General features: G+C 41.2%; 1 protein-coding gene across 2 annotated transcripts in view; it reads right to left on the minus strand.

Annotated features, from left to right (window-relative positions):
- Positions 1 to 7,096: 7,096 nt before the first annotated feature.
- Positions 7,097 to 27,942, minus strand: part of disp3 (dispatched RND transporter family member 3) — a 51,335-nt gene continuing 30,489 nt past the window's right edge. For both annotated transcript variants that reach the window (XM_057831552.1, XM_057831551.1), the window contains 9 exons: positions 26,564 to 26,733; positions 26,350 to 26,480; positions 21,320 to 21,501; positions 21,124 to 21,250; positions 15,618 to 15,763; positions 15,393 to 15,552; positions 15,215 to 15,328; positions 12,082 to 12,254; positions 7,097 to 12,004 (listed from right to left, as the gene is read on the minus strand). In XM_057831552.1, coding sequence (XP_057687535.1) covers positions 11,645 to 12,004; positions 12,082 to 12,254; positions 15,215 to 15,328; positions 15,393 to 15,552; positions 15,618 to 15,763; positions 21,124 to 21,250; positions 21,320 to 21,501; positions 26,350 to 26,480; positions 26,564 to 26,733 — 1,563 coding nt within the window. In that variant the 3' untranslated portion in view covers positions 7,097 to 11,644. The remainder of the gene's footprint in view (positions 12,005 to 12,081; positions 12,255 to 15,214; positions 15,329 to 15,392; positions 15,553 to 15,617; positions 15,764 to 21,123; positions 21,251 to 21,319; positions 21,502 to 26,349; positions 26,481 to 26,563; positions 26,734 to 27,942) is intronic.

Raw genomic sequence — 27,942 nt, forward strand, 5'->3', positions numbered from 1 at the left:
AACTTACAGAATTAACTAAACTAAACCATACACCTCTCTTAGCAAAAATATGTGAAGATTTGACACACTGGAATAATCTACCCATCTCACTTTTGGGCCGGATAGCAACAGTCAAAATGAAAGTATTACCACAAATAAACTATTTGTTCTCAATGATCCCCTTTAAACCCACTCAAAAATGGTTTCAAGACCTAGACTCAGCCGTCACAAAATTCTACTTTAAAAACAAGAAAAACAGAATTAGCCTTGCCAAATTGCAAAGAAATAAACCAGAGGGGGGTCTAGAGGCCCCTAATTTCCAACACTATTATATAGCAAATCAAATACAATATCTTATTAGGTGGTTATATCTTAACACTGAACAACAGTCATGGCTAGAATTAGAGCAAACAGACTGCAACCAAATACAATTGGCAAACCTCCCCTTTATTAGCTCTAGTATTAAGCACCATAGCTGCTTCAAAAATCCAATGATAGCATGTACCTTGAAAGCCTGGTGGAGAGGTATGGAAATTACGCAATCACAACAAGCCCCGTGTAAATTCTCACCAATCTGGCACAACCCAGACTTTGGAGTTAATAAAATTCCTATTTATTTCAGCGCATGGGATGATACGGGAATAAACCAGTTACAGCATTTGTTTAAAGATAATACATTCATGTCATATGAAAAAATAATGCAAGATTTCCAGATCAAAGGGGTCAATTTCCTGCAATACAATAAAATCAGGGCAGCCATCAGAAGCAAATTTCCATCACTAACGGGTACGTTAGACCCACCACCTTTCGTAAATAAAATAATAAATATACATCCTCAACAAAAAAAAATACTTTCAAAAGTATATAAAGCCCTCTCATGTAACAACTCTACTTGCCTACCAATCGAAAAATGGAATAACGAACTTTCGGTAACATTAGATAATAACTATTGGTCCAACATCTGTAAAAATACATTTATAATGACAAAGAATAAGAACCTTCAGCTTATACAGTTTAAAATACTGCACAGATGGCATATTACTCAATCTAAAATGCACAAAATGGGGTTCTCCCAATCCGATAAATGTACAAACTGCAACGAAGATACTTCAGATACATACATTCATGCTCTTTGGCAATGTAAACCAATACAAGATTTCTGGGCACAGGTAACGAAGAAACTCTCTTTCCTATTGAACTGCAGGATTCCATTGTCTCCAACTCTTTGTCTGCTTGGCGATCTGAATACAGTGAATATCTCTATCCATCAAACCCGTCCACTACTAGCAAGTCTAACGATAGCCAAAAAAACAATATTGTTGAATTGGAAAAACAAACAAAACATTAACATTAACCAATGGCTAAATCTAATCATTGAATATATAACATTAGAGAAAATATCTGCCAAACAGACAAATAAAATGGACAAATACGAACAACAGTGGGAAACGGTCGCAAGAATGATGAACATAGAATAAGGATTCTCTCTCACCTGCGAAGGAATGCCACAAAAATAATAAAAATGTACACATAAATTGATGTATGCGGGGTGTCCAGGGAAGTTGTATGCATCCTTCTGCAGCTGGAAACAGGACATGTTTAAATCCAAACTGTTTTGTACACTCCCAACAGCATGTAATAAATACACTTTCTTCCTTCACAGTTTAGTCTGTCAATGGGCTTATTTTACAAGGATACTCATAGACAATTTGGTTTCCAGCTGCTGGGGAACATATGCAACTTTTTTTTGGAACACCCTATATATTATCAGACTTGGAACAATTAAGGAACTATGCGTAAATAATACACTTCACCGGTCCTTGGCATACATCTAATGGTGTTTGATAAACCTCTTCTTCTGTCAGCTTTGCAGGTGGAGTTTGTTGGCGTCCTGCCCTGGGCCGTCCCGTCGCCGGTCTTGGCCCCCGGGATTTTCGGCCGGGGCTTGTCTGGTTGCGTCTGGCTGTGCGGGGGTCCCGTTGGGCGCGCGCTGGTGTCGTGGGCTGGTGGGGGGGCCGAGCGGGTGCCGGTCCGGGGCCGCGGCCCTTCCCCGGCCGGCCGGGCCGGGGTGGGGTGGGGTGGAGTTGGGGTGGGGGCCGGGGGGTACATGCGGCAGCCATGGTTCCCTCCCAGGTCCGCCCGGCCGGAGCCGCGTCTCCCTGTACCGGGTGCCGGGGAGGTGCCCTCTGGTGTCATGCCGCGCGCCCCTCCTGGCCCGGGGGTGGGTTGTGGGGGGCGCGCTTCCGTCCCCTTGGTCTGCTTCCGGCCCTGTCCGCCTCCCTGGGCCGCGGCGGCCGCTGCTGCCCCCCGGCCGGCGGAGTCGTTGGCGGGGCCTCTTGGGGCCCGCGGGGCCTTGGGTGAGGCTTGCTGTCCCTTGCCGGTGGGGTGGACGTCCCCTGGTCGCCGGCGCTTGGTGTGGCGCCTGCTCGGGGTGCGGGGTGGGTGCTCGGTGGTGGGGGGGGGGGGCGATCGCGGAGGCGCCGTGGGTGGTCTGGGGCGGGGATTGATCGGGGCCCTGACGCCTCTTCTGCCCTGCGGCCGGTGGTTCTGGTGGACGGGGCCACGCCCGCGGGAGCCTGCCTCTTAACTCACGCACTTCTCACTTCGGCACTGTAAATATTTTTCACCTTGGCACTTACATGCTCATACATTTCTCCGGGGAGAGTTGGGACGGGGCTTTACAGTCCCGGCCCGGCTCCCCCCTGTTTTTAATGCACCACACACCAAGGTTGTGGGATGGTTGGGACCTGTTGGGGGTGGGGGTACCTCACGGCTGCCTCCTCACCACAGGCCCCGCCATCTCTGCACCTTTTTTAAATGCACCACACATCATACTCCACAGGAGAGCTCTGGCAAAGGGCGGTGGGACGGGCGGCTGGGCAGAAGCTCCATGCTGCGGTCCCACTGCCCCAAGCCAAGCTCTCCTATTTTAATGCATACATTGCACTACCCTCCCCTCACACCCCCATCACGGTGCTGGGTGATGGCTGCCAGTCGGGAACCTGGCAGCCACAGTAATAGGGTGGTAGGTGGGTCCCACACTTTTTTATATGGCGTGGCTCCTGGGGTGTGGCCTCCCCTCTGCCTCGGCTGCCGGCCGCGGGAGTAGGTTGGGGGGTCGGGTCCCCGATCTTGCATCGCCCCGTGGCAGTTCCTGGGCGTTCTCCTGCCTCCGCCTTCCCCTCTCTTCTCTGGCTGGGCATCCGCCCTGCGCTCCGTCGCGGGTCGCTGACTGGGCGCCGGTGTATCAGCGGGGTGTCGCCTGCACCGGCGGGGGACCCTGCCTTGCCTGGGGCTTGGTGGGCCGCTGGGGGTCCCGTGGCGTGCCGTGCCGGTTGGGGGGCTGTGGCTCGTGGCCCGGGTGGGCGGGCGGGAGTGGGTGTAGGCGTGGGGTTGGTGGTGCGTCCCCTCCTGCCATCCCTGAAGGCCGGTTGATGGGTGCGCGGGTGGCCCGGGGGACCACCCTGGGTCCCGGGGGGGGGACGATGGCTCCTTTGCTGGGCTGCGGGAGGAGGGATGGGCTGCGCATGGCCCCCCGCCCCCGCGCCCGCCCTCCCTCCCTCCCCGGGCTGGCTGGGTGGGGGCTGTGGCCCTGGGTTGGCGCCCGCGCGGCTTCTCCGCCCGTCTGCGTGGCTGTCGCGCGCCCGGTGGGGCCTGCGTGCTGCTGGATGTGGTAGGGCATTCTCGGGTCGGGGGTCCCGGTGCCGGGATTGGCGATGCGGCGGCGTAGGGTTGGTCGCCAACGGGCTTACTCGTAAGAGATTCACACGATTACTGGGTTCTAGATCACAGAACTGATTTGTGCACACTCTACCCCTTTCAATCACTTAGCTTATAGGCTTATAGACACCCCCACCCCCATTCTCCTCTTTCACTGGCCAATAGGCCCCCACATGGTGTAAACCGGAAATACATCTCGCTGACGATAGCACCAGCATATTAGTAACTAGTTTAGATGTTCAATGTATATCTAGTTGTTGTTTGTGTATGTGTTTCTTTTCCTTCTTCTCTTGTATTTCTTTTCTTCTGTCCCCCCATAATCCCTTCCTGTTCGCTGCTTTGTCATAATAAAAAGGTATTTTGAATGATCACAATGGGAGTATGTCAGACTCTCAATGTGAAACATTAAAACTGTTCAGAATCTGGGCACTTAGACTTCCATTCTCTGTGTCAAACAGCTGAACAGGACAGGTTTAAAAAAAAAAAAAAAAAAAAAAAAAAAAAAAAAAAAAATCGACACTCCTTCTTTAATACCCGCCGGCTATTTAACATTTTATACTCAAGCCCGAGTAATATTCCTGAATGTGTAGTCTCACTTGATGCTGAAAAGGCGTTTGATCGGGTCGAGTGGAAGTACCTGTTTAAGGTCCTGGCAAGAGTTCAAACAAATAATATAAGCTCTCAGCCCTTTCCATTGGGTCGTGGAACCCGCCAGGGCTGTCCACTAAGTCCCATCCTTTTTGACCTGGCAATTGAACCGCTCGCAATTGCACTTCGGAACAACCAGGATATTTCTGGTATTTGGAGAGGGGGTACTGAGCATAAGGTATCTCTGTGCGCAGATGACCTCCTCCTGTATGTGTCAGATCCCGATACCTCTCTTCCAGCTGCTCTCTCATTGCTTGAGCAATTTAGCTCAGTGTCCGGATACAAGATCAATATATCTAAGAGTCAAATACTTCCAGTTAATAGAGAAGCGTCGGATTTGGACCATAGCAGCACCCCGTTCATAATTGAAGAGAGACAGTTTACATATCTGGGAGTGGTTGTTACACGGAAATTCAAAAATCTACTAAAAGATAACTTTACTGTTCTTTTAGATCAGGTTAGAACAACATTATCACAGTGGTCTCCCTTAACATTAACGCTTGCCGGACGTATAAACTCAATAAAAATGAACATACTTCCGAAATTTACGTATTTATTCCAGAATGTTCCAGTACTTGTTCCAAAATCCTTTTTTGCTTCTTTAGATGCCATTGTTTCCTCTTACATATGGCAAGGCAAAAGGCCTCGGGTCAGTAAAGTTATACTACAGAGACCCAAGAAGGACGGCGGTATGGGGCTCCCGGACTTTTGCCACTACTATTGGGCGGCCAATATTCGTTGCATCGCTTCCTGGACTCACTTTTTCCTTCAACTGGATGGCCCGGGCTGGACGTCTTTGGAGCTAGACTCCTGTGAGAACATCTCCCTTCCCGCACTTCTTGCGGCACCACTCGACTGTCATATTACAAACTCATTAAATCCAGTGGTACGCCATACCCTTCGGATATGGATCCAGTTTAGGAGATTCTTTAACTACACACTATTCTCTCTCCTGAGTCCGATTGCCGCCAACCACCTTTTCATTCCCTCTTCCTCTGATTATAACTTTAGGATATGGCATGATAAGGGTATCAAGTCGTTTGCCGACATGTTTCAAGAGGGACAGTTTGTTTCATTTGCCCAACTGACTGAGAAATATAACCTGCCCAAGACCCACTTTTTTCGTTATCTGCAAGTCAGGCATTATGTCAGCTCCAATGTGCCCAATTTCCCTTTACTACCCAGCGCCAATCCTATCGACTGTTTTCTTTCCTTTGATCCACTTCCTAAAGGTGCGCTGTTGAAGCTCTATAAATATATATCCTTGTCAGTGGGTATAGCGACTGAGAAGGTAAGAGTGGCTTGGGAACAGGATTTGGGGCACATCCCTGATAATCTGTGGGATTCCATACTGTCTTCTATACATAAATCATCAATCTGTGCTAGGCACTGCCTTCTCCAGTTTAAGGTGGTGCATAGAGCTCACATGTCCAAAGCTAAGCTTTCCAGTTTTTATCCGAACATAACATCTGCCTGTGATAAATGCAAATTGGGGGAAGCTACATTGATACCCATGTACTGGCTGTGCCCCAAATTGCAGAAATTCTGGTACGATGTTTTCCAAACTCTGTCCACAATAATAAAGAAGAATATTGGCATCAATCCTATCCTTGCTCTGTTTGGTATGTTTGGTGAAGATAATGGTCACTTGTCCCTCAAAGAACACCGCTTGGTCACTTTTGCCCTGCTTTTGGCCAGACGCACAATTTTATTAAGATGGAAGGGTACTGCCCTGCCAACGCTTGACCAATGGCTTCGTGACGTGATGTCTTGCCTCAAATTAGAAATGCTGCGCCTCTCCATGGCTAAGTCAAGGAGAAGTTTTCATATGACGTGGGACCCTTTTCTGGATTATTTCCACAACACTCAAACAAAGTCTAAATCTACGCCTAGATCTATGGTATGAGCTATGCCTAGATGTGCGGAGATGGCCCTCGAGTCGCTGTAAAGGCCAAGATATTTACATATACATACAGGTACATTAATACAACAGCCTTGATTTGTGATGCACTGCGAGTATCCCACTATTGCTATGTATGGTTTGCCTAAATAATATAACTACACAGGACAGTTGGGGTTGTGGGTGGGTGGTTGGTTTTGTGTTTCGTTAATTTTATATTTTGTTGTACATTTCCATGACTATTTTGTTTGTAATTTTCCATTTGTCTATATACATTTGAATAAAAATATTTGAAAGAAAAAAAAATAGTCTACATATTTTTATAAGAGTTATAAAAGCATTTACACAACGAAATAACGCTGGGAAAGTTTAATATTAAAAAAAACACGGTTTTGCAGACACACAGAGGAGAAGATTTGAAAGGATCACATTTGCCTTTGTGTGCATAAATAAAAGTGTCTTTCCTAACAAATTCTCAGTTGGCAGACAAAAAAAACGCAAGTTTACTCAATATTTAAATAGTCTACATATTTTTAAGAGATTTATAAAAGCATTCACACAACAAAATAACGCTGGGAAAGTTTAATATTGAAAAAAAAACACGGTTTTACAGACACACAGAGGAGAAGATTCGAAAGGATCACATTTGCCTTTGTGTGCATAAATAAAAGTGTCTTTCGTAACGAATTCTCAGTTGGCAGGAAAAAAACGCAAGTTTACTCAATATTTAAATAGTCTACATATTTTTATGAGAATTATAAAAGCATTCACACAACGAAATAACGGGAGGAGAGGAAGAAAAAGAGGGCTGCGCCACAGCCCTCTGCGCATTTTTTTTTTTTTAAATAATTTATTAGTCCGGCGCGGCCCACGACCCACCCAAACGTGAATGCTTAACATTTCGGGTCGGGTCGGGTTCGGACACAAGATCTAACCTCTATGCAGGGGGGATGAGGAACCCAAATCCGCTTCCTCACCGGAGTAACGTCACAGACAAGTGCAGTTGTAATCGAGAGAGCAGAGAGATAGAACATAACAATGGCTGAAACGGAGAAAGAGGGAGCGAGAAATATTATAGATATAAGATAGGCTAAGCCTACATTTTACTTTTGTTCTACATTGCAATTTAGTTGATGTTTTGCTTGCAACTGAACTGATCCCTGGATTGATATTGCGATATAGATGCTGCTGCACTACAATATTTTCTTTGTCGTTTTCTGTAATATTTACTTGAATATTTTTATTGATGGGTCGTTGTGACTAAAATACAGTGACTGTTATTTTGCACAGGAGTTCAGATGTTGCACTGTGTGAAAGGCTGCTACTGTGTGTAAAAAAAAGAAAAAGAAAGCCCTGGTCTCATTCAAAGCACTAATTAAATGCTGTGATCTGATTTTTTTCAAAATATATATGAAAGTATACTATTTTCATTTGACTTCAACCAGGAGTGACACAAGAGCCAATAAAAAGTTGTTTAATGTCTGTCCGCTTGTGTTGGCTCATGATTGACGAAAAATATGCTTTGCTTTAGAATTTTAATGCATCCCAGGCTTTAATGCATCGCAATGCATTGCCGAATCGAACCGAATGGAATCGTGACCCTCTGAATCGAATCAAATCAAATCGAATCGAATCGTGGCCCTCCGAATCGTAATCGAATCGAATCGTGAGGGCAGTGCCGATGCACACCTCTATTGTCCCTACCAATGTTGAGACCAAACCTAGGCCCTTGAGTACTATTGCTATTTTTATAATAATACATTTTATTTGTAGAGTTCTTTTACAGATGCTCAAAGATGCTGTTAAACCAAAGAAACAAGGCGAACAGTATGAGAATAATAAAATAATAGATAGAAAAACAGAATTGTAATTTAAAAGCCAGTTCAAAAAGGTACGTTTTTAGCTGTTTTTTGAATGTAGGAAGGTGTGTAAAGGCTCGGATGGGTTTTGGGAGTGAGTTCCATAAGGAGGGGGCAGCAACGAGGGCAGATGAACGGCGGTGACAAAGACGTATATATACCTACTGTACTGCCTCCAGTGTTTTACAAATATTTGTTATATGTAAATTTAGCCATCATGGGGTTAAATGCAAATGTACTAATAAAAGAATAAAAAAGGGTTTATGATGCATAGAGCTGCAGGGGTGGCTGCTTTTTAATGAAATCAAATTAACAGTGCAATTCAATTAAAATGTTAATTAAATGACATTTCATCTATTATGTATGTTGCAATAAGCAACATTGTTAAACCTGCAATTAACTTAAAGTTATCTGAGCAAGAGACCACAGTAATTTTATCTTGAAATAACAGCTCCATTAATTATAGAGGATAGAATCTGTTGTTACCATGGCAACCTAAGACCTCGTCTGCCTAAGGCAGCAGAAAGAAATCATCAATGCATCTGTCGGCGTTTTTCATTCTCATTTGACGGATTTGTCTCAAAATAGGTTTGTGAAAAAAATCTTATTAAAAGTATGTTTCACAAATTGTTTTGAATGACATTTTTTAAAATATCAATTAACATCTAAAAAATGTATTCCACCAAATAATACATCATCAAGTACAATAGTGTAGTACAGTGGTCTCAAAGCTGTGGCTCAGGGGCCAATGGAAGCCCCCGAGAAAACATTTTGTGGCCCCTTATTTGACATCAAATTACAGTATTAGTGTGACCCATGCATATTTTTAGTGGCCAATGAAAAAGTGTACGAATAGTTTTAAAATAAAATGAATTTACAACAAATACAATTACAAATACAATTACAACTGGACCTGCAAGCAGGACTGAATGGGCCCTCGCAGTTTGGCGCAACTTGGACGTCACACAACTCGGATGGCACGCAGCTCAGGATGGTGGCAGATCGCCCCCCTCTCATCATCTCATGAGAAACTAACCCGTGCAGGAAACTCAGCTATTTTTTTTTAATGGCATGGCTGACAGAGATGTTTTTGTATATCCTGAGATGAGTATTACATTCACACACCTAGGTGAAAAAACCTCTATTGAAGAGGGTCCTACAAAAAAGGAGGCGCTACTGAGTTGTGCAGCCTTATTCAAAACCGAAATAAATTTTCTAATTGGGCCCATTTGACAAAGCATGCCAAATTTCGTGGCTCTATAAGCTGTTGCCTTCGTCCCTGGAAAAAAATCGTCCTTTTAATTGTGAACAAAGGGTCGTCATGGAGACAGAGCCATGTGGCCCTAAAATGTAGTATTACAAAAGGTCTTGTAACTACTCTGACTATCTTGAGGGGAATTGGGCATTGTACAAAAAACTGACTTTCTGTGGCCAGTAGTTGCCACTGTATGGTTGATACAAATGACCCCTACACAACCCTTTCAGGGTACGACTCTTATCAAGCACAGGAAGTTTGTATGTTGTATATCTGCCAAGTTATGACTGTTCAAAATTTGCGGTGAGACAAAATACCGACAATCGTTTTACCTTCCTGGTTGAACCCCTCTGCTTAAACGAAACCTCAATATATTTCATCAAGCACCTGAACACATGTCTTAAGGCTCCCCTGATGCAGGTTTGAAGTCAATAGACTTGCCTTGGAGGAGGAGCCTGTGTAGTAAAAAGGACTATTCCATCACCCTGTAAATCTACAAAAATTGCATATTTTTTCAATATTCAATCCAAAATACCCGATTTCCTGTTGGGTTCAGGACCAGAGACTTTTTGGTGCAGTTTTGAACAAGGTATCGACTTCCCAATTTTCATAACTCTACGTTGAAAAAAACTTCACAGGAGAGGTGTTTTTTGAAAAGTTCAAGGGGGCGATGTTGAGAAATTTTGTTACGGTTTTTCTCAAGGTCGAGAAATTATGGAAATTTACGCAAATTTGGGTGACTTTTTGAGCATGTTAAGGCCTGTATTTTCTCTGAAGAAAGAAAAATAATGATAAACCATTGCATTACAATAGGTCTCTCACACCCCTCGGTGCTCGGGTAATGATAATAATAATCCTTTGCATTACAATAGGGCTCTCACACCACTCAGTTAATTACAAAAATAAATAAAACTTTTTTTATTTTTAAGTGTGGCTGGCGTCTAATTTTTTTCAATTTTTTTTTTTTTTTTAAACATCTGGATAACATAGTTCCACTTAGCGATAACTTTTGGTGGTGTTTTTCCCAACTAGTTAGCCAAACATGAATTAGCAACATTAATCTTTTTTTAATCCTTGGTGCAGACTTAATTTCTAGCAGCCCACAATAAATTGAATTTGAGATCCGTGGTGTACATCTTCTAAAAAAAGTTTGTTTTTTTTGTTCTTGACAATCTTATTCAATACTCTAAGCCACATTTAAACATACAGGTAGTCCCCAGGTTACGACGTACTCGACTGACGCAATTTTGAATTTACAACGCCGGAGTCTCGTCCGCTATTTTCATTCGCCACAGTCGCTTTTTTTTTTTTTTTCAGTCAGTACCTTGTTGTACCTCACGGTATATCTTTTTATAATTTACTTTATTAATATGACTTGTTCTGTCCTCACTAAATGTGAAATTGTTCAACTCTACAGTCATCAAACAAGGCAGCTCTGCTTTTTGAACCTTTTTTAATTCCTTCACTTTTGACAATGTGTAAAGCTGTAACAAACATGTACACTTATTTTCAAAAAGAAAGCATTTTAACAATAAAACACTTTACACAAAACAATTGTTCCATCAAGTCTGATCAGTTTGTAAATTTAGTCAATTAGCCTAATGTTCCTAAAAAAAATGTCCGCTAGCTTAAATGCTACGAATGCTAACGCATTTACAATGCTCATAGCAAATCGCTCACACTTAACTCCACAAACTGTAGCTGTAAACTTATGAAGCAGAAGCATACACAAACATATATTAGCTGAAACAACTTACAGCCTTATATGGGCAAAACCAGAGTGCAGCTGTCCTTTATCCATGTCAGACAAGTGTCTGCTCCTCAGTCACAAGGTAACAGTCCAGACAGACCCAACGCTGCCACCAGAGGGCAGTGTATCCTCCATCATTAAACAAAATACAATACCTTTGGACATTTTGGATAGTTATTTTGGGGTACTTGAAGGGTTAATTCCGACTTCCACGGAAATTCGGTTTACGTCTCCAAAGTAGGAACGGAACTCGTTCGTAACCCGGGGACTACCTGTACAGTAAACACTGTATTAAACAATGCAAAACTGCATTTCATGCCCGCCATTGACAATGATAGATGTAAAATCTATATGAACTGTAAAGCCCTCCCAGTTCAAATGGATTGAACGTCTAGTAGTGACCAACTCTATTAAATCCAAAGCAGAAGGATGAAACGAGCCACAATTAGACGTCTATCCTCGTCAATGGCACTGAAAGAGTTAAATACAAACTAAATTAAACGTTTCAAAAAACCTCTATGACATCATTAAGTCTATACGCCGCCAGAGAGCCAGGCCGCCGTCAACCCGGCGCGGCCCCCCGCCCACCACGCGACTCCCCCGACAGCGGCCATCGCCAGCACGGCCACAGCGGCCTTAAGAACCTCACTGGGCGTCCGGTTGAAGTCGACGGGCCCTGCGCTGGCCAACGCCGCCACGGTGACGGTCAGGGTAAGTACAATGGAAACAATGGTGTTAATGGCCACGATCTGGCCGAACTTGGCGAAAGGCACGATGACGCAGAAGAAGAGGGGGACGGTGGAGATCGCCGTGGTAACGGCGCTGGACACGATGGCGACGCCCACGCGCTCGACCGCCTCCACGCTGCGTCTCTGCCTAATGGTCGCTGCTTCCTATCGGTACAGGAAAGAAACAGTGTAAAATATCTACAGGAAGCAGAATTGGGGCCACGATTCGGTGATGGGCTTACTGCGTTAAGTCCTCCGGTGAATTGTGGTGCCTCCTCAGCTAGTGTGTATCCTTCCACCAGGTGCAGACAGTAATCCACGGAAGATCCTACAAGGATAGACAAAGAAATGGCTTCCACTGCTCCCAGTTCCCAGCCCAACCAGTACATGATGGCTCCCACCAAGCAGATCACACCTGTAAAAAAAAAATAAGACACAGTGTTAGGTTTTTTCGTTTATCCTATCTCTATATGAAGATTGTAAACAGTCTTTACTTTTGCGGTGGTTGCCCCCAAGTTAGCAAAGTTAGAATAGCCTGCCCCCTGAGTCTGATATCCGTACCATCACTAATCTAGGCTTTTTAAAATCTAGGTTAAAGACCCACTTTTTACTCTAGCATTTTCTTCTACAGAGCCCCAAAGGGACAATCCAGACCCATGCTGCCCATTAGGCGAGCTAAGCAAATGCCTAAGGGCGCAGCAGTGTCCAAAAAGGCTTCAAGAAAAATATTCAAATGATATTTGATGATAATAGTATTAAAAAATTATACAATAAAAACAAAAGAACAACAAATCCATTTGTAATAAGTCTTTAAATAATAATGAAATCCTTTTTCTAGTGTGCCTTCTGCCCGTTTCACTTTTTCCTGTGATGCGATAATTTCATCACAGACCCTAGTCTCACCACCATGCAGACCAGCGAGCTACCTGAAGGTGCTATTTTTAGCCTCTGCAATTGAGCGACTTTACGGTGACAAGTCAACTTCATGAAAAGACAAAAGCCCTCTGGGTCAGAAGAAAAACAAAGAAGAGAGCATAAACATGAAGAAGAAAAAAAGAGGTTTGTTGTGATGATTTTTTTCAACAGCATAGGCACGTATACTGCAATCTAGTGGTTATTTACATGTTTATATGACTAAATTATACTGTATCGAATTATACTGTATCATTATCCAGGCTGTTGTTTTGGAAATATTTTCAGTATTCAGCCAGCTGTGGATTAGTTTAAGTTAAATTTACTCCCCCTCCCATTTTAGAGAAATTTGGACAAAGTGTATGGGGGACTAAAATTGTCTTGCTTATTTTCATGTGATGTGAACCACTTTTACCTTGTGTTAAACTGTGCTTTTCAAATAAATTTGCCTTGCCTAAAAGTGCCAAGATTAATTAAATAAAAACACCATTAAATATGCAATTAATAATTTGAAAGTTCTGTGGTATGGGGGACTAAATGTGCCACGGATTTAAATGCAAAGAGTTGTTAAAAATGTGCCATTACTTCATTAAAATGGCGATCACGTTAATTTAAAAAAAATATATATTTTTTTGCTATCATATATTATTTAATTCATTATTGTTGGATAGTCCTGTGTAGTTGCAGTGCTTCAAGAATTTATTTTCTTTTAACTATGCCCATCATAGTTGTCGGATCCAATTGACAGGTACAGTAGGCTGCAGAATTTAGGCGCTATTATGGTTATGTCATGCTGGTTTCACAATCAACAGCTATTTGACTAATATAATGTAACATTCCACTTTCTTCTCTTTGTAGATGCTCTTCTGAAATATTTTCCTTCTACCTCTGTACATCCTGGGCCATCTTTTATAGCAAACCTATCCACATCAGCACCAAGTCCTAGCCCACCAAGTCCAGGAAAGAAGTGCACCTTCCAAAACAACTGTCAAATGAAAGTGCAATAGATGCTTTTGCATCAGTGAAGACAAGGTGAGTAAGTTTATAGGTCAAGGGGGGGGGGGGAAGTTGCATTTTAAAGTGCTCTGTGTGTCTTTATATAAGTTTGTGTGGGTGGATGTTAATCATATTGTAATAACAATTGTAATTTATTTTATTAATTTGTTTTTGAAGTGTTTTTTATTGGTGCTTTTGAATAGTTATTAGAGCATTTTCCTTTTAATTTCTGCACTTGTTCCTTGTTGTCTTTTATATATAATAAATTATAAAGAGATAATGTGCTTTTTCAGTATGAGTGTTTGATTATTTGTGGTAAAAGGTAAAAATGGGGGGGGGGGGGGGGGGGGGGGGCAACAAATATGTTGCCTCGGGTACCAAATTGCAAATTGGTCAGGAACGGCCTTGGGGACATCAACAGTAATAAAATCAATTGAAACAATCTGGTGCGCACCAGATTGTTTCTAATGCGCACCAGAAACAATCTGGTAAACATTAGCATTACATAGCATTTAAGCTAGTGGACGTTTGATTCCAAGTTTGACGTAAAATTCAACTAAATAGCTAAATAATAATAATAAGTAAATGATTTTTAGCACGCCGAAACTGCTGGTGTCCGATGCGTGCCTGAGTTTAGCCTCAAAAGATACATTATTTAACAAAAAAAAAAAAAAAAAAAAGAGAATCTTACAAAAGAATAATTGGCTAACTTGCATAGCAAAAGTCTGCAAGCTTAACTACTAAATCATGCAAATGTTTACCAGCTGGTTTAAATTCATTTTATTTCTGTTGATATCCCTTTAGGGGCTCCATATTCTCCTGACTAGAGTAGCCTGGTTTTATGGGTTTTTATGAGTTCGTATTTTATCGCTTTTATGTTTTTTCATTTACCGCGATGCTTTTTTTTTTTTTTTTTATTGTATAACACTTTCCAACGCTTTATTTATTGTGTACTAAATTTTTTTGGTAAACTTTTTGTAAAAGGCTATATTAGGAAATGTTGGGTGTAACGAGCGATGTTAGACTATCTAAAATACTCGCATTTGAATGGCTAAGACACTTCTGGCATTAAAAAATGGCTGATCAAAGCACTTTTAGCTTACTTCCTGGAATTATTGGCTTTTATTGACGTTTTTCTGTGCTATTATAAAGCAGAAAAATGAAATTGTTATTTTTCAAATTCTTAAGCACAATTTTTTTCTGCTGGCCTCGATATAAACAAACACCAAAAAATGGCAGCCATTTTGTGACGTCAGTTAAAACCAGTTTTAAAGATATCATGAAGAAGTGCGGGCAATCCGGGATACTCGCATTTGATTGGCTAAAATTGTATCAGCGTTGACAAAATGTCTGCTCCTGAGTCAGGCAGGCCATTTTGTAGATATAGTGATTTTGTATAATTTTTCTCCACTATGACACAGCAGAAAATTGAAGTGATGTGTTTAGTTTCCAGTTTTGAAAGGTTACCCAGGATGGTCAGCAGGACAGGAAGCAGAAGGAAAAGATGCGCTGTGAAAACAGACACAGCCGCCACACAGATCCCCAATGACAGAAGAAGACTCCAGAGGGCGCTCTCCACTCCTACATCACATTTCAGTGAGAGCCTCATCTCACACACAAACAAACGCAAACGAGAATTTGGTACCTATGATCTCCATGAAGATCTGCTTCCAGTGCTCACAAGTTTGAAAGCCTCGCCTCAAAGTGGAAGATTGCGGGAGAGCGGAGAGTTGCTCCTGGATGAACGTCTCCCAGCGGACGAAGTCGGAATACGTCCGGAAGGACGATTTGCCCTTGTATGTAGTCTGGGAGGAGACCAGGTGGCTAGTGAATCGATTTGAAAAGTTGCAAAACGTTAAAAGAAACTCACAGATTCAAAGGCCATGGAAATCCACTGGACCTTCCCTGCTCGCGTTCCCACTGCACCATGGGAAATCTGGCCTGGAAGCAAGTTGGGTTCCGGGAGAGCGTGGCATTCTGGATGCAGCAGCGGTACAATAGACGACAGCTTATTACCTGTGAACAAAAACGCACTGTTTCAGGTCCATTGACGACAAGAGACGTCCAATCCGATTCAACTGAAAAAATTTTTTTTTTTCTTCATTCATTGGTGGAAACACACAAAAAAAGTTTTATTTATGGTCATCAACAGGAAGTGACCCAGAGATGCCCCAAAATAAATAGGAAATGACATGATATCAACAGGAAGTGACCCAGAAATGCCCCAAAATCAATCTGAAGTACTCCAACATCAAAAGGAAATGACCCAGAAATGGCCTAAAATCAACAAGAAGTGACCCCAAAATGCCCCAAAATCAACAGTGTAAGATTTGTAGACAGAGCATTGATGAAGGAGGTTTTGTCCAAAGAAACTCGGCTCATATCAGAAGTAGAAAAAAAATCTGTATTGTGACATCTTTAAAGCTTGATGCGTTAGGTGTCTAGCAGTGAAACCCTAACTGGAAGTGAGAGCATGAGAGCGCAGAATTAAAGACGCCAAGATTTTAATGAGATATTATCGTGTACTTACCTCGTTTCGATCCAAAAACTCAATGTAGCATGTATCAACGAGTGTCAAGACACAGCTGTGAATGGCCACAGCCGTATTGTTGGGAGATTTTATGGGTGAAATATGGTAATATAACTTAGGGTCGCGAGGCAGAAATCGCAGACAACAAGTAGTGGTCGAGATTTTCTTTTTCATATATCTACCCTTTTAAACGTAATTTTTCAATTTTTCTTTGTTTGGATCGATTATTTATCATCTAACATATCGGGGGAAATGCGACAGTAACAAAAAAAAAAATACAGCTAAGCGATAGTTAAGAGGTAGATAGCCGTGACTTATTTACGCCAATTTTTAAATAGTGACGTCATTTGTTTAAAAGTTTAAAATATGCGAGTGAATTTTTTTTAAACTAAATATCAGACATCAATTAATGATTCGAAGCTAAAAATGACAGACATTTCGAATACCATATTGGCCCAAATATAAGACGGCCCTGATTATAAAACGACCCCCTCTTTTTCAAGACTCAAGTTTTAAAAAAGACTTTTTGAACACCAAATTCATTTTTATACAGAAAATAATTACAGTACATCCGAAACAAATGATTGTAACAATATATTTGAGAGAGAAAGCATGTTATTTTGCCTCATTAAAATCTTAAGATCTGAACTTTTAGATATGTAAACTAAAGTGCAATCACATTCGTAAATGAATGGCTTCTGGTTCTTGAAATGTAAATAAACCAATCTATTGTGATAAAACAACAAAATTGCAATAACTTCATTAACCATCAAAGTGAAGTCTAACACATAACTGTAGTCTTGAAACAAATCTGAATAAGGAAAAACATTGCAATAAAATCATGCAAACTGGTTAAACTAGTAGCTGAGATCGGTCATGACAGAACATCGCTTCCATGATATCTGGCATCATCTAGCATCGTGAATGGGTATAATGTATAGACCGCGAATATAAGACGACCCCCTTTTTTTCAATCTTATTTCAATGCAAAAAACACCGTCTTACATTCGGGCCAATATGGTAATAAATGTAATTACTTACCTTCTTTTTATGGCTAGGTTGAAACAAAAGCGGTTGCTGTAACGTCTGTTAACAGGGGTTTACAGGGTAAAACAGACAAATTAAAAATAGTTTGGGGGCTTAATGTGCCATGAATCTGCTATGGCAGCATATAAACATATTGTTCTATCAAACACAACAGTTCTTTTGGCTTAAAATACAGCAGTTTATTTTAAAGAGGGGTACAAGAGCAGAAACTGCTTTTTCAGCCTTGTCTGTGTTTTCCGCCATATATTTTTCTTTATATCAAAAGGTGTAGGTTTGCATTGGGACAATCGGGACATAACAATCCGATTAAAGGCAACCTTACGTCTATGCAGTCAGCTGTTGCTCTCTGTGGGGCCTAAACACACCTCTTCTGCTCCCGCGTGAACACATGCAACTTGACTACTGCTGCTGAAATATTGTCAGTATCTCAGTACCCACCAAACATTATACCACAAGACGACATGGGTCTGAAAACCCCAGCACCCGGTCAAGCACCAGGGGAAAAAAGACCACTCAAGATACAGAAAGTCACCGGAGGAGATGAGGGAAAGCGAAATCCAATATGAAAAGAAAAGGGAAAGAACGTTTCAGCCCCAGTGGCGAGACCGTTGGAATTGGTTCAGCTAGCTTGAGACAAAAAAACGAGGTCTACTGTGAGGTGTGCAGATCAATGCCCACACATTCAGACAAGCAGTGTTTTCACTAACGCATTTCTAAGTAACAAATTACTGTAATCTGATTACTTTCTTTGAGTAATGAGTAATCTAACGTGTTCATTTTCCAAACTCGCAATCTGATTGAAGTTAGTTTCCTTAATGTCTGTGCATTACTATTTTGTTATTGCCTTATAATGTGTGTAGAATGAAGAATATTGTAGTCATGTACGAAGAGCATTTTGAATAGAAAATGTTAGGAAGGTTCCAGCTACATGTTTGTTTCATGGTAACCGCTCATAGTTCGTCCTGTTTTGGTTTCGCATCACACGCGCTGTGTGTTTTGGAACTGAAAAAGACGTGAGGAACTCGGTGCACATTCGAGCTGAGTGCAGCCACCTGTTGGGATGTGCGAGGGAATCTTGATCTGTGGGCGCCCATGAATGAACGTGAGTATTTTCCCTTCATTCTGAAAGGTTCCAGCGATAGGTTGGAGCCGCGTGGCCGTTTCGTAGCTATGCCATTGTAACGACAAGTAGTCGGCGACCGTTGTTTACATCATATTCATATTGCACATTTATGCCGTGAGGGGACGTGCTTGTTTTGCATCTTTGGGATGTGTTGGTAGTCTGATTGAGTATAAAGTGCTTAGTTGCTGCCACGTTTTGTTGCCAAATTGACCATGTGTGTGTACGGCGTAAAGTGATCTCTCACTACATTGTGCTTCAAACTTTGCGGCTCAGTCCATCAGGGATTTTTTTCTCAATCAAATTAAAAATAAATAAATATGATGAGCTGTTCCAGTTGATAGCGCAGTCTCACGCTCGCTCCCTCCCTCCCTCTCCCTGCTCTTTGTTCGTCAGAGAGTGAACTGGAGTTGCTTATTAAAGTGAACGATGATTGACAGACAGTTGAGCTTTGATCTTGCCAGAGACTCGACCTTCAAAGCACCTAATGTGTCAATCATCGTTTAAATTGTTGAATAGTTGTTGTGGCAACTCATTGTGTGCAAGTGAGCAGCTGGAGCGGATTTGAGTGGGCACTCAATGAAGCATTTAATAATGACAAGCATTTTTTTTTTACTCTTTTTACATGGGCGTCTACTCTGTGGGACAGTAACATGTTTAAAACTTATCATAGTTATTACTTTTAAAGTGCTTAAAAACCATTTATTAAAAAATATATATACATTGGTATGAAAAAGTATCGGAACCTTTTGGAATTTCTCACATTTCTGCATAAAATCACCATCAAATGTGATCTGGTCTTTGTCAATATCGCACAGATGTTCATATTTTAATGAGGATAGCATGCAAACAATGACAGAAGGGGAAAAAATAAGTAAGTGAACCCCCTGCCTAAGGAGACTTGAAGAGCAATTGAAGCCAATTTTTACCAAACAATTTAAGTCAGGTGTGTGCCCAATCCCTGATGAGTGGTTTAAAGCTGCCCTGCCCACTATAAAACACACACCCGGTAAGAATTTTCTTGATGAGAGGCATTGTCTGATATGCATCATAGGTTTGTCAAAAGAGCTGTCAAAAGAGCTGTCTGAAGACCTGCAATCAAGGAGTGTTGATTTGTCTAAAGCTGGGTAAGGATACAAAACTATTTATAAAAGTCTGGATGTTCATCAATCGACATTCAGAGAAGTTGTCTACAAATGGAGAGAGTTTGGCTCTGTTGCTTCTTTCCCAAGGAGTGGCCATCCACCAAAGATGATGCCAAGAGTTCAGCGCAGAGTAATAACAGAGGTAAAAAAGAACTCTAAAGTGTCTGCTAATGACTTACAGAAATCACTGGCACAGTCCAGTATCTCTGTGCACACATCAACTATAAGTAAAACTATATCCAATAATGGTGTTTATGGGAGGGATCCACGGAGGAAGCCACTGCTGTCTAAAAAAACATTGTTGCTCGTTTAATGTTCGTAAAAAGGCACTCCACAGATGTTTTGCAAAGTATTTTGTGGACTGATGAAACCAAATTTAAATTGTTTGGGAGTAACACACAACGTCATGTGTGAAGGAAAAATGGAACAACTTACCAACATCAACACCTCATCCCCACCGTGAAGCATGGTGGAGGGAGCATCATGATTTGGGGCTGTTTTGATGCCTCAGGGCCTGGGCAACTTGCAATCATTAATGGAAGTATGAATTCAAAACTTTATCAGGATGTTTTGAAGGAAAACCTGAGGCCATCTGTCAGACAGTTGAAGCTAAAAAGAGGATGGATGCTTCAACAGGACAACGATCCAAAAAAACAGAAGTAAATCAACATCAGAATGGTTTCAGAAGAACAAAACACACGTTCTGGAGTGGCCAGACTTGTGAGAAATTTGTAAAGGTTCATATACTTTTTCATACCACTGTATACTGTAATTGCCTTAGTCATCTCTTTGACTTCTAAATTGTTGCCGTGACAACCGAGCCGGGGGAGACCTCTAGAGGGTGTTAAAGGGAAGACAGGAAAGCTTCACACAGGCACGGGGCTCTCAAGCTCCCAAGAAAAAAAATGTTTTTGTTTTTTTTTGTGTGTGTGTGTGAGTTTGTTTTCCGAAAACATTAAAATATGTGTAAGTAGTCAGGGGAATCGATTTGCGTTTATTCATGTTTCTGGTTGGGTTATTTATATTCTGGGTTGGTACAACCTGTAAAGTTGATAACAGGTCAATCCTGACGCCACACGCCGGTTTGTCACACATCGACGTTTCACAAAAATTGATGGGCTAGCTGGGCATCAGGGCGCACAAATCAGCCAACTGAGCTGGAGATCAAAGAAGAACTGGCTAATATAGAATGATTATGGATGTGATTATGGAACTGGAATAGGATTATTTGCACTACATTCATGTATTTACATCGTTTTGCTGCACTTTTCAATAAATCTGCCTAAAAAACAAAAATGTTATTAAAGCAAATTGTTCTTTTTCGTGGTTATTAGGATCAATAACTAACGTGTTGACCTGGGCCAGTGGTTTTGAAAGTGGGGCCAGTGAACTTCAAAAGCCACTGGCAGAGGGCCAGTGGCTAGTTTCCCTGCAAAAACAACATGCATACTGCACTATATATATAAAACATGCAATTTAGCCAGGAAATGCATTTTCTAGTAATACATGAGCAATTTCTTGTCAGAACAGTTACCTGAAGGTAGGCACTGTGCTCCTCCAGGCTTCACCAGTTGCGTATTTGCACTAACAGCTTTGCAAATCTTGCAAAGATATCCAATTTCTTTGAAAATATCAAAGTCGGGATCCAGTATCACACTGCCCTGTCAGGGAAAATGAAGATATACCTCATAGAATTCAGTTGATACGCAACAAAAACTCAGGTGTCTCACAATTTCTCCGATAACATGATTATCTGGGGGCTCCGTTCGATTGACTCCCAAGATGCCGAAGACCAGAAAGACCATGGCGCCCGTGTCAACCAGAGGGCGCACGGCGGGCCGTCCACAGACGCCGCCCGCGCACGGGTTAAAGCCGGACATTTTGGGTGGTATTGGTGCGTCGGAGGTGGAATCTTAGGAAGGGGAAAAAAACAGAAGTAAACACAAAAACAAGATTGCGTGTACACAGCATGACCTTTTTCTACCACGAACTTCTGCTGAATTTAGGATTTTCATTAGTTGTCACTTAGAGTCATTAAATAAAACATGTCTTTGTGTAATGAATGAATAGAATACAGAACTTTCACTTTTTCAATTGAATTATTGAAATAAATTAACTTTTTCATGATATTCGTTTTTTTTTTTGTTTTTACCAGCTGTAATGCTGCTATAAACACATTTTTTTGACAGTCAATGAATCAAGTTATTTTTGTGATTAGTTGATCAGTCATGTTATTTACTGTTTTATTGTGCTGACCTTTTACATTTTAGCTGTAAATTATGTGCCCAGTAGAGTTGGACTTTGAATATTACAGAACTATGTTTCCAAATGTCCTTTTTGGATTAATTACAAATAAAATCATCTGCTTTCAGGTGACTACAAATATCAGCCCCAATATTTACTGTTTTATTTACCTTTTTTTTAATGAATGAATACATGATTTTTTTAAGACAGTACTTAGGCCTGCGGTTTTTATTTATTTATTTTTTTTCAAAATTAAAAACAAATAAAATAAAAAAAAAACAAAATAAAAAAAATTAAAGTCAAATCTACAGTTTTTTGCTGTTTCAGGGTTCTTGCACCATTTTAAAAGTCAAATGTAATGCTTTTTAAGACAATTTTAAGACCTTAACCCCTTCACACACACATTTTTTCTGCTGGGGAAAAAAAAAAAGAAATCTGCGCTGATTTTTAGTCTATTCAAACAACAGACCAAAGAACAATTTTTTGGTCGAGGATATTTCATGCTTTTATTAGTTATTTAGAATTTAATTTATTTAATTTATTTAATTGATAATTTAACAATAATTTAATTTAATTTTAATGGGAAATGAGCACTTTACGTAATCCTTTTTGAAGTTGTGTTTGGTCAGCCATTTTCAAAGAGCCCATCCATCCATCCATCCATCCATCCATCCATCCATCCATCCATCCATCCATCCATCCATCCATCCATCCATCCATCCATCCATCCATCCATCCATCCATCCATCCATCCATCCATCATCTTCCGCTTGCTCCAGGGTAGGGACTCTGGGGCAGCAGCTTTATCAGGGAAGCCCAGACTTCCTTCTCCCCAGCCACTTCAACCAGCTACTCCGGCGGGATCCCAAGGCGATCCCAGGCCAGCCAGAGACACAGTCTCTCCAGAGTGTCCTAGGTCGTCCCCGGGGCCTCCCGCCGATGGGACATGCCCGGAACACCTCTCCAGGGAGGCGTCCTGGAGGCATCTGAACCAGATGCCTGAGCCACCTCAGCTGGCTTCTCTCAACGCGGAGGAGTAGCGGCATGACGCCAAGTCTCTCTCGGATGACCGAGCTTCTCACCCTCTCTAAAGCCTGAGTTATTCTTCTGCGTGGCAGTGACGCCGTGGCGACTATGGCATCAATGAGCATTCGATAGTTCTGTGGTAAGTGAACGCATTGCTCTGTAATTCACCGCCAAGCCACTAGTGGGGTGTGGCATTGTGTTTGTACGGTTTGGGGGGACTCTTGTCAACTTACACAGCAACGCCAACGGAGATGGAACGATTGAATGTGGATCTTCAGCTCATCAACAACATGTTGATCATACTGTAATGTCCGTAACTAAGCGCGGGTCCTTTAAGAGGGGATCAGACTGGGGAGCGGTGACATAGCAGGAAGCGAGTGGAAAGAACAGGAGAAAGCGAACGTTATCGGTTGCATGTTGCGGCAGCCCGCTATTATTTTGTTATTTATTTTATTGTTGCCACAATAAAGTGGTTGAAAGCCATCATCGAATCCTCTCCTAAACCCGCTCCACCGACCCCCCACATCCGAGGCTATTACAATACAAATGTTGAGGTGCAGGCGATGCAAAAGACGGTTGCGGTAGAAGCCAGCAAGCTGCGTTGTCCAGCGTTTTGTCCGATTTCTTTGCCATGTCCTACTTCCCAAACTGCGTTGAAAGCCTCGATGGGAAACACGTTATCATAAAAGCACCGAGGCACTCTCAATCAGTGATGATGTATCAAGTCTGTGAACTGTCTTGTTGAAAATTAAACATCAAAACAACTCTTTGACTCCAAACCTGTGCTTTTTTCTTCATGCACTTGAAGTGCGACATGTAAATAAGTCTCAGAATCACAGGAAACATATGTACGCAATAAATAATGAAGCACACCAACCAAAAATATGAAAAAGTGATAAAAAGCTGGCAGTTTATTGCCACCTGGGCCACCGCTTCGGGTGGCCATTCTCTTCCGAACACACACATACTTGTCTTGGTGGTTCTTCCATTTTTTTATGCAATCGCTGACCTTGCCATTTGGCAATCTTTATAATGTCTTGACGAGACTTGCTCTTTGATTATACTCCTGTCGGCTTGGTCCATTTTTTGCGTGTAGCAGAACACTGTTTGAAAATGGCAGTTATTTTGCGCTGAACCGGAAACAACAGTCTGAGCGGACCAATCACAGTCCATTCCACCACGTGATATGCGTCGACGTGACTCGAAGTAAAAAAATTCTGGAGGTGCACGTCAACCTACAGCGGAGGGTCATCACTGACGTGAGCATTGGTGAGGGTAGGATCGTAGATCGACTGGTAAATCGAGAGCTTCGCGTTTTGGCTCTGCTCCTTTTTCACCACTATGGACCGGTGCAGAGTCCGCATGACTGCAGACGCTGCACCGATCCGCCTGTCGATCTCCCGCTCCCTCCTACCCTCACTCGTGAATAAGACTCCAAGATACTTGAACTCCTCCACTTGGGGCAGGATCTCATCGCCATCCTCATCTTCAAAGAGCCAAAACTTGCAAAGAGGGCGTACCAAACCTTATGATTTGATTTCGAAGGGCAAAGTTTCATCCAATAAACTCCCAGAAGTGGCAATAGCAACTAAATTCAGTGTATTTATTGGTTTAGCGACGCGAATACGTCATGTCCTTCAGCAGCATGCTCAGGTCTGAAGGGGTTAAAAATACAATTTAAGACAAAACATGAAATAATTTTTGATGAAGAAAAAACATTTTAATTCACTGTAACTTTTTTTTCTCCTCTCATATGCGACTCGGTGGCTTTGACCCCCATTGTCTCTAATGAAACAGTCTTTTTGCACTAGGGGTGGGGCTGGGAACCTCTGGATACATGACGATACGATTTGTGATACAATGCTCACTATAATGGTCCCACGATATGGCTATGCAACAATTATCAATACATAGGTCAGGAAATAATTCTACAAAATAACTAATAAACAGAAAAACAAGCTCTTTCCATCCTTCTGCTGTGAATTGGAATGAGTTCATCACTAGTAGACATCCAATCCATTTGATATGGTCAGGGTGGCAGCCATTCGTTCCACTTCTAACGGATTAGATGTCTATGGCCGTCAGTGGCAGCCAATGCCAGGCAACGACTTAATTTGGGGCATTTGACGTCATTTCCTGTAGATTTTCGGTACGTTCCTTTTCTTGATGAGGCGTTTACAGGTCACTTTTTGTTCATTTTGGTGTGTTTACAGGTCACTTCCTGTTGATTTTGGGTTACTAAGAAGGAAGTGACTTACGAATGTCCCTAAATGAATAAGCAGTGTGTTGGGATCAACACGAAGTCACTTATGAATGCCCTAAAATGAACAGGAAGTGGCCTGCATATGCACAAATTCTGACTGAATGCTCTACTTTCAATGTCATTAACGGCGCGAGATGTCCAATCCAGTCAAAATGAATTGGATGTCTAGGGCCGTCAATGGCAGCCAGTGAGCTAACACTATTCAAATGTAAGATTTCAGCAGCAACCGTGGAATTAAACGCATCTTCTGGATATTTAATGCCTACTACAATTATCAATTAAATTTAAGACAATTTAAGACCTTGATTATTCGAATTTTAAATGTAAGACATTTAAAGACCTTTTAAGGAGCCACGGGAAACCTGTTTTTAAGTGTTTTTATTTAAACTATATTTTAATGAGTTAATAAATAAATACACAAAAAAAGAGAATATATGGGCTTGCTTTTTTTCTTTTACTTTTTTTTTTAACTTAAAATTAAATATCATAGTATTTTTTTCCTTTTAGTTTATTGATTTTATTTTGGAAAAATAAAAGAAAGTTACAATTTATTTTTTAAAGATATTTAAAAAAACTTACTTTCAATTTAAAATTAATTAACAAAAAATGTTAAAAAATTAAAAAATTATTATTATTATATGTTTATTATATATATTATTAATTAAGAAATATATACAAATAAGAAGTCAAAAATCTGATCATCGATCATCCATTTTTAAAATAAAAATTGAATACGTTTTGAAAATATATTTGGTGTTTGTTTTCTTTTAATTGTGTTTTATTCAAAATATGTTTTTTAAATAAACGTCAAAAAAAAAAAAACAATAATACAATAATTATTTTTAACTTAAAACACTTAGTATAAAAAAGATTTTTTTTCTTTTGTTTTATTTGGACAGTAAAATTTCTAAAATTAATTTTAAAACAGAATATTTTACATTTCCTTTTTTATTAAAAACATTTGAAATTAAAAAATAAAAAAAAGGAGGATTTGAACCATTTTTAAATCCACAGAGTTGTAAAACAATTCATTAACTATCAAAAGAATTTAAGATTAATTTGATCATATACTGCATATATTTTATTTGTTTTAATTATAAAATAAATAAGTAAATAAGACACTATTAGGATGCTCCAAAAGCTCATTTGGACCATTTACTGTACAGACTGCAAAGTCTCAAATCAATGAATCGACTTACAAAATTGTTTCTTTCTCGTCTCACTCACCCCACGGAAGAGGTGTATAAAAAGTTCCTCGCGCGGGACCGTCGGGCCCGGTGCTGATGCCGCAGCCGGGCGGACTCACACAAACTCGAGTGGAATGCGGCCTCAGTTTGTGCTGGGCAAAATGGACTTTCCTGAGTTGGTGGGGAAACAAACACTTCATTCAGTTATACTGAAATGTATTGTACTACATGAAAAGGTTCATTCTATGTTTTACCTGCTGTGTTGCTGTTCAGAATCTGCTACGTAAAAAGAAAATTCAGGCGTCCAGCTGTGACGACCGTCGCACGAACCAGACGTGATCATCCAGCTGGGATACGGGTAGTAGTCATGGGAGACGCACACCCTCATTCGTTGGGTGTAGTTACGCCACGGCTGATTAAAGGCCTGTCAAAAATGCAATTGGGCATTCATTGAACTGGTTACGACGCGGTTTATTTTTCATTCATTTGCAAAGCTTCACAGTCCTAGTGGACGCTGTGCGTCTCCAGATTGGAGCATGAATCGGGAGTGGATTTTCCCTCCCTTTCCCGCCCGCTCTCAGAGAAAAATTCCCATTGCATCGGGGCTGAGTCAAAAAGTAAGGCCCAACCTGTCCCACTCCTGTAGAATGACTCCCAACCCCGCACAGTTCCCAGTCAAAATCACCCTCATTCCCATCTCACTTTTTTTTTTTAATTTAAAACACGTTTAAGGTTGGTCATTAGGAAAGTCAATGGATTGTTATTTTTAGTTGACTGATTTTAGATTACCATTGTCCCCGAGTCACTACAGTACTTTGCTAGTCTTGTGCATTTTTTACACGCCAAGTATTTTGCAGTGGCACCGTCGCCTTCCACTCTCAAGTTTTCTAATAACTTCCCAGATAGCAAAATATAACTGGAGCGGACATGAGACAGATGTACTGCAAATTTCGGCCCAACATCGTAAAACAGATCTGCCCCTGGATCTATTTGAACACTGGGGCAAACTCAGTAAGGAGTCACTTGTCAGATCAGCAACCAGTTTTGGGCCAGAACTGGTCCAAAGTAGCAGACACGACATTAATGTATGGCCTAGATAAGGCACACGTTACCCAATCTGGGCCAGATTTATATCAAAGCCATTTTCAGGATTAAATTTGGGGTCCATCTTGTTCAATGTATCACACTGTAACGTGTTTTTATTGCAAATTAAATTTGTCTATTAAAAGCAGTATGACAAGTTTTTTTCATGCCATTTATTAATGCTAACATTAATGCAACATAACAATACATTGTTTTTCACAAAATATTTCAATTGAGAAAAGCAACTCCACATTAAAGATGACCCATTTTTAGACTGTAAACAACATATTGGATTTGTTAAGGTTCTGGGGCAACGGGGGACCTAATTCATTGACGATGAGAGGGAGTTCTAGATAGTGTCCTAAGAATCCGGTGGGCAGTTTAGTGATAGAAGAGGTGAACGGGCAGGCAGGTGTTTTGACAGGCAAGCAGTACAGGATCTGGGGGTGAAACACAATAATGAGCTCAGTATCAGGATTACAAGAGTCTTTGTTAACTGAAAGTCACATACCTGTAGGTGAGTTGTTGATTGAGGCTAAGAAATGGTTTA

The sequence above is a fragment of the Corythoichthys intestinalis genome, chromosome 3, assembly GCF_030265065.1.
Source record: "Corythoichthys intestinalis isolate RoL2023-P3 chromosome 3, ASM3026506v1, whole genome shotgun sequence".
In the NCBI taxonomy this organism is placed as follows: domain Eukaryota; kingdom Metazoa; phylum Chordata; class Actinopteri; order Syngnathiformes; family Syngnathidae; genus Corythoichthys; species Corythoichthys intestinalis.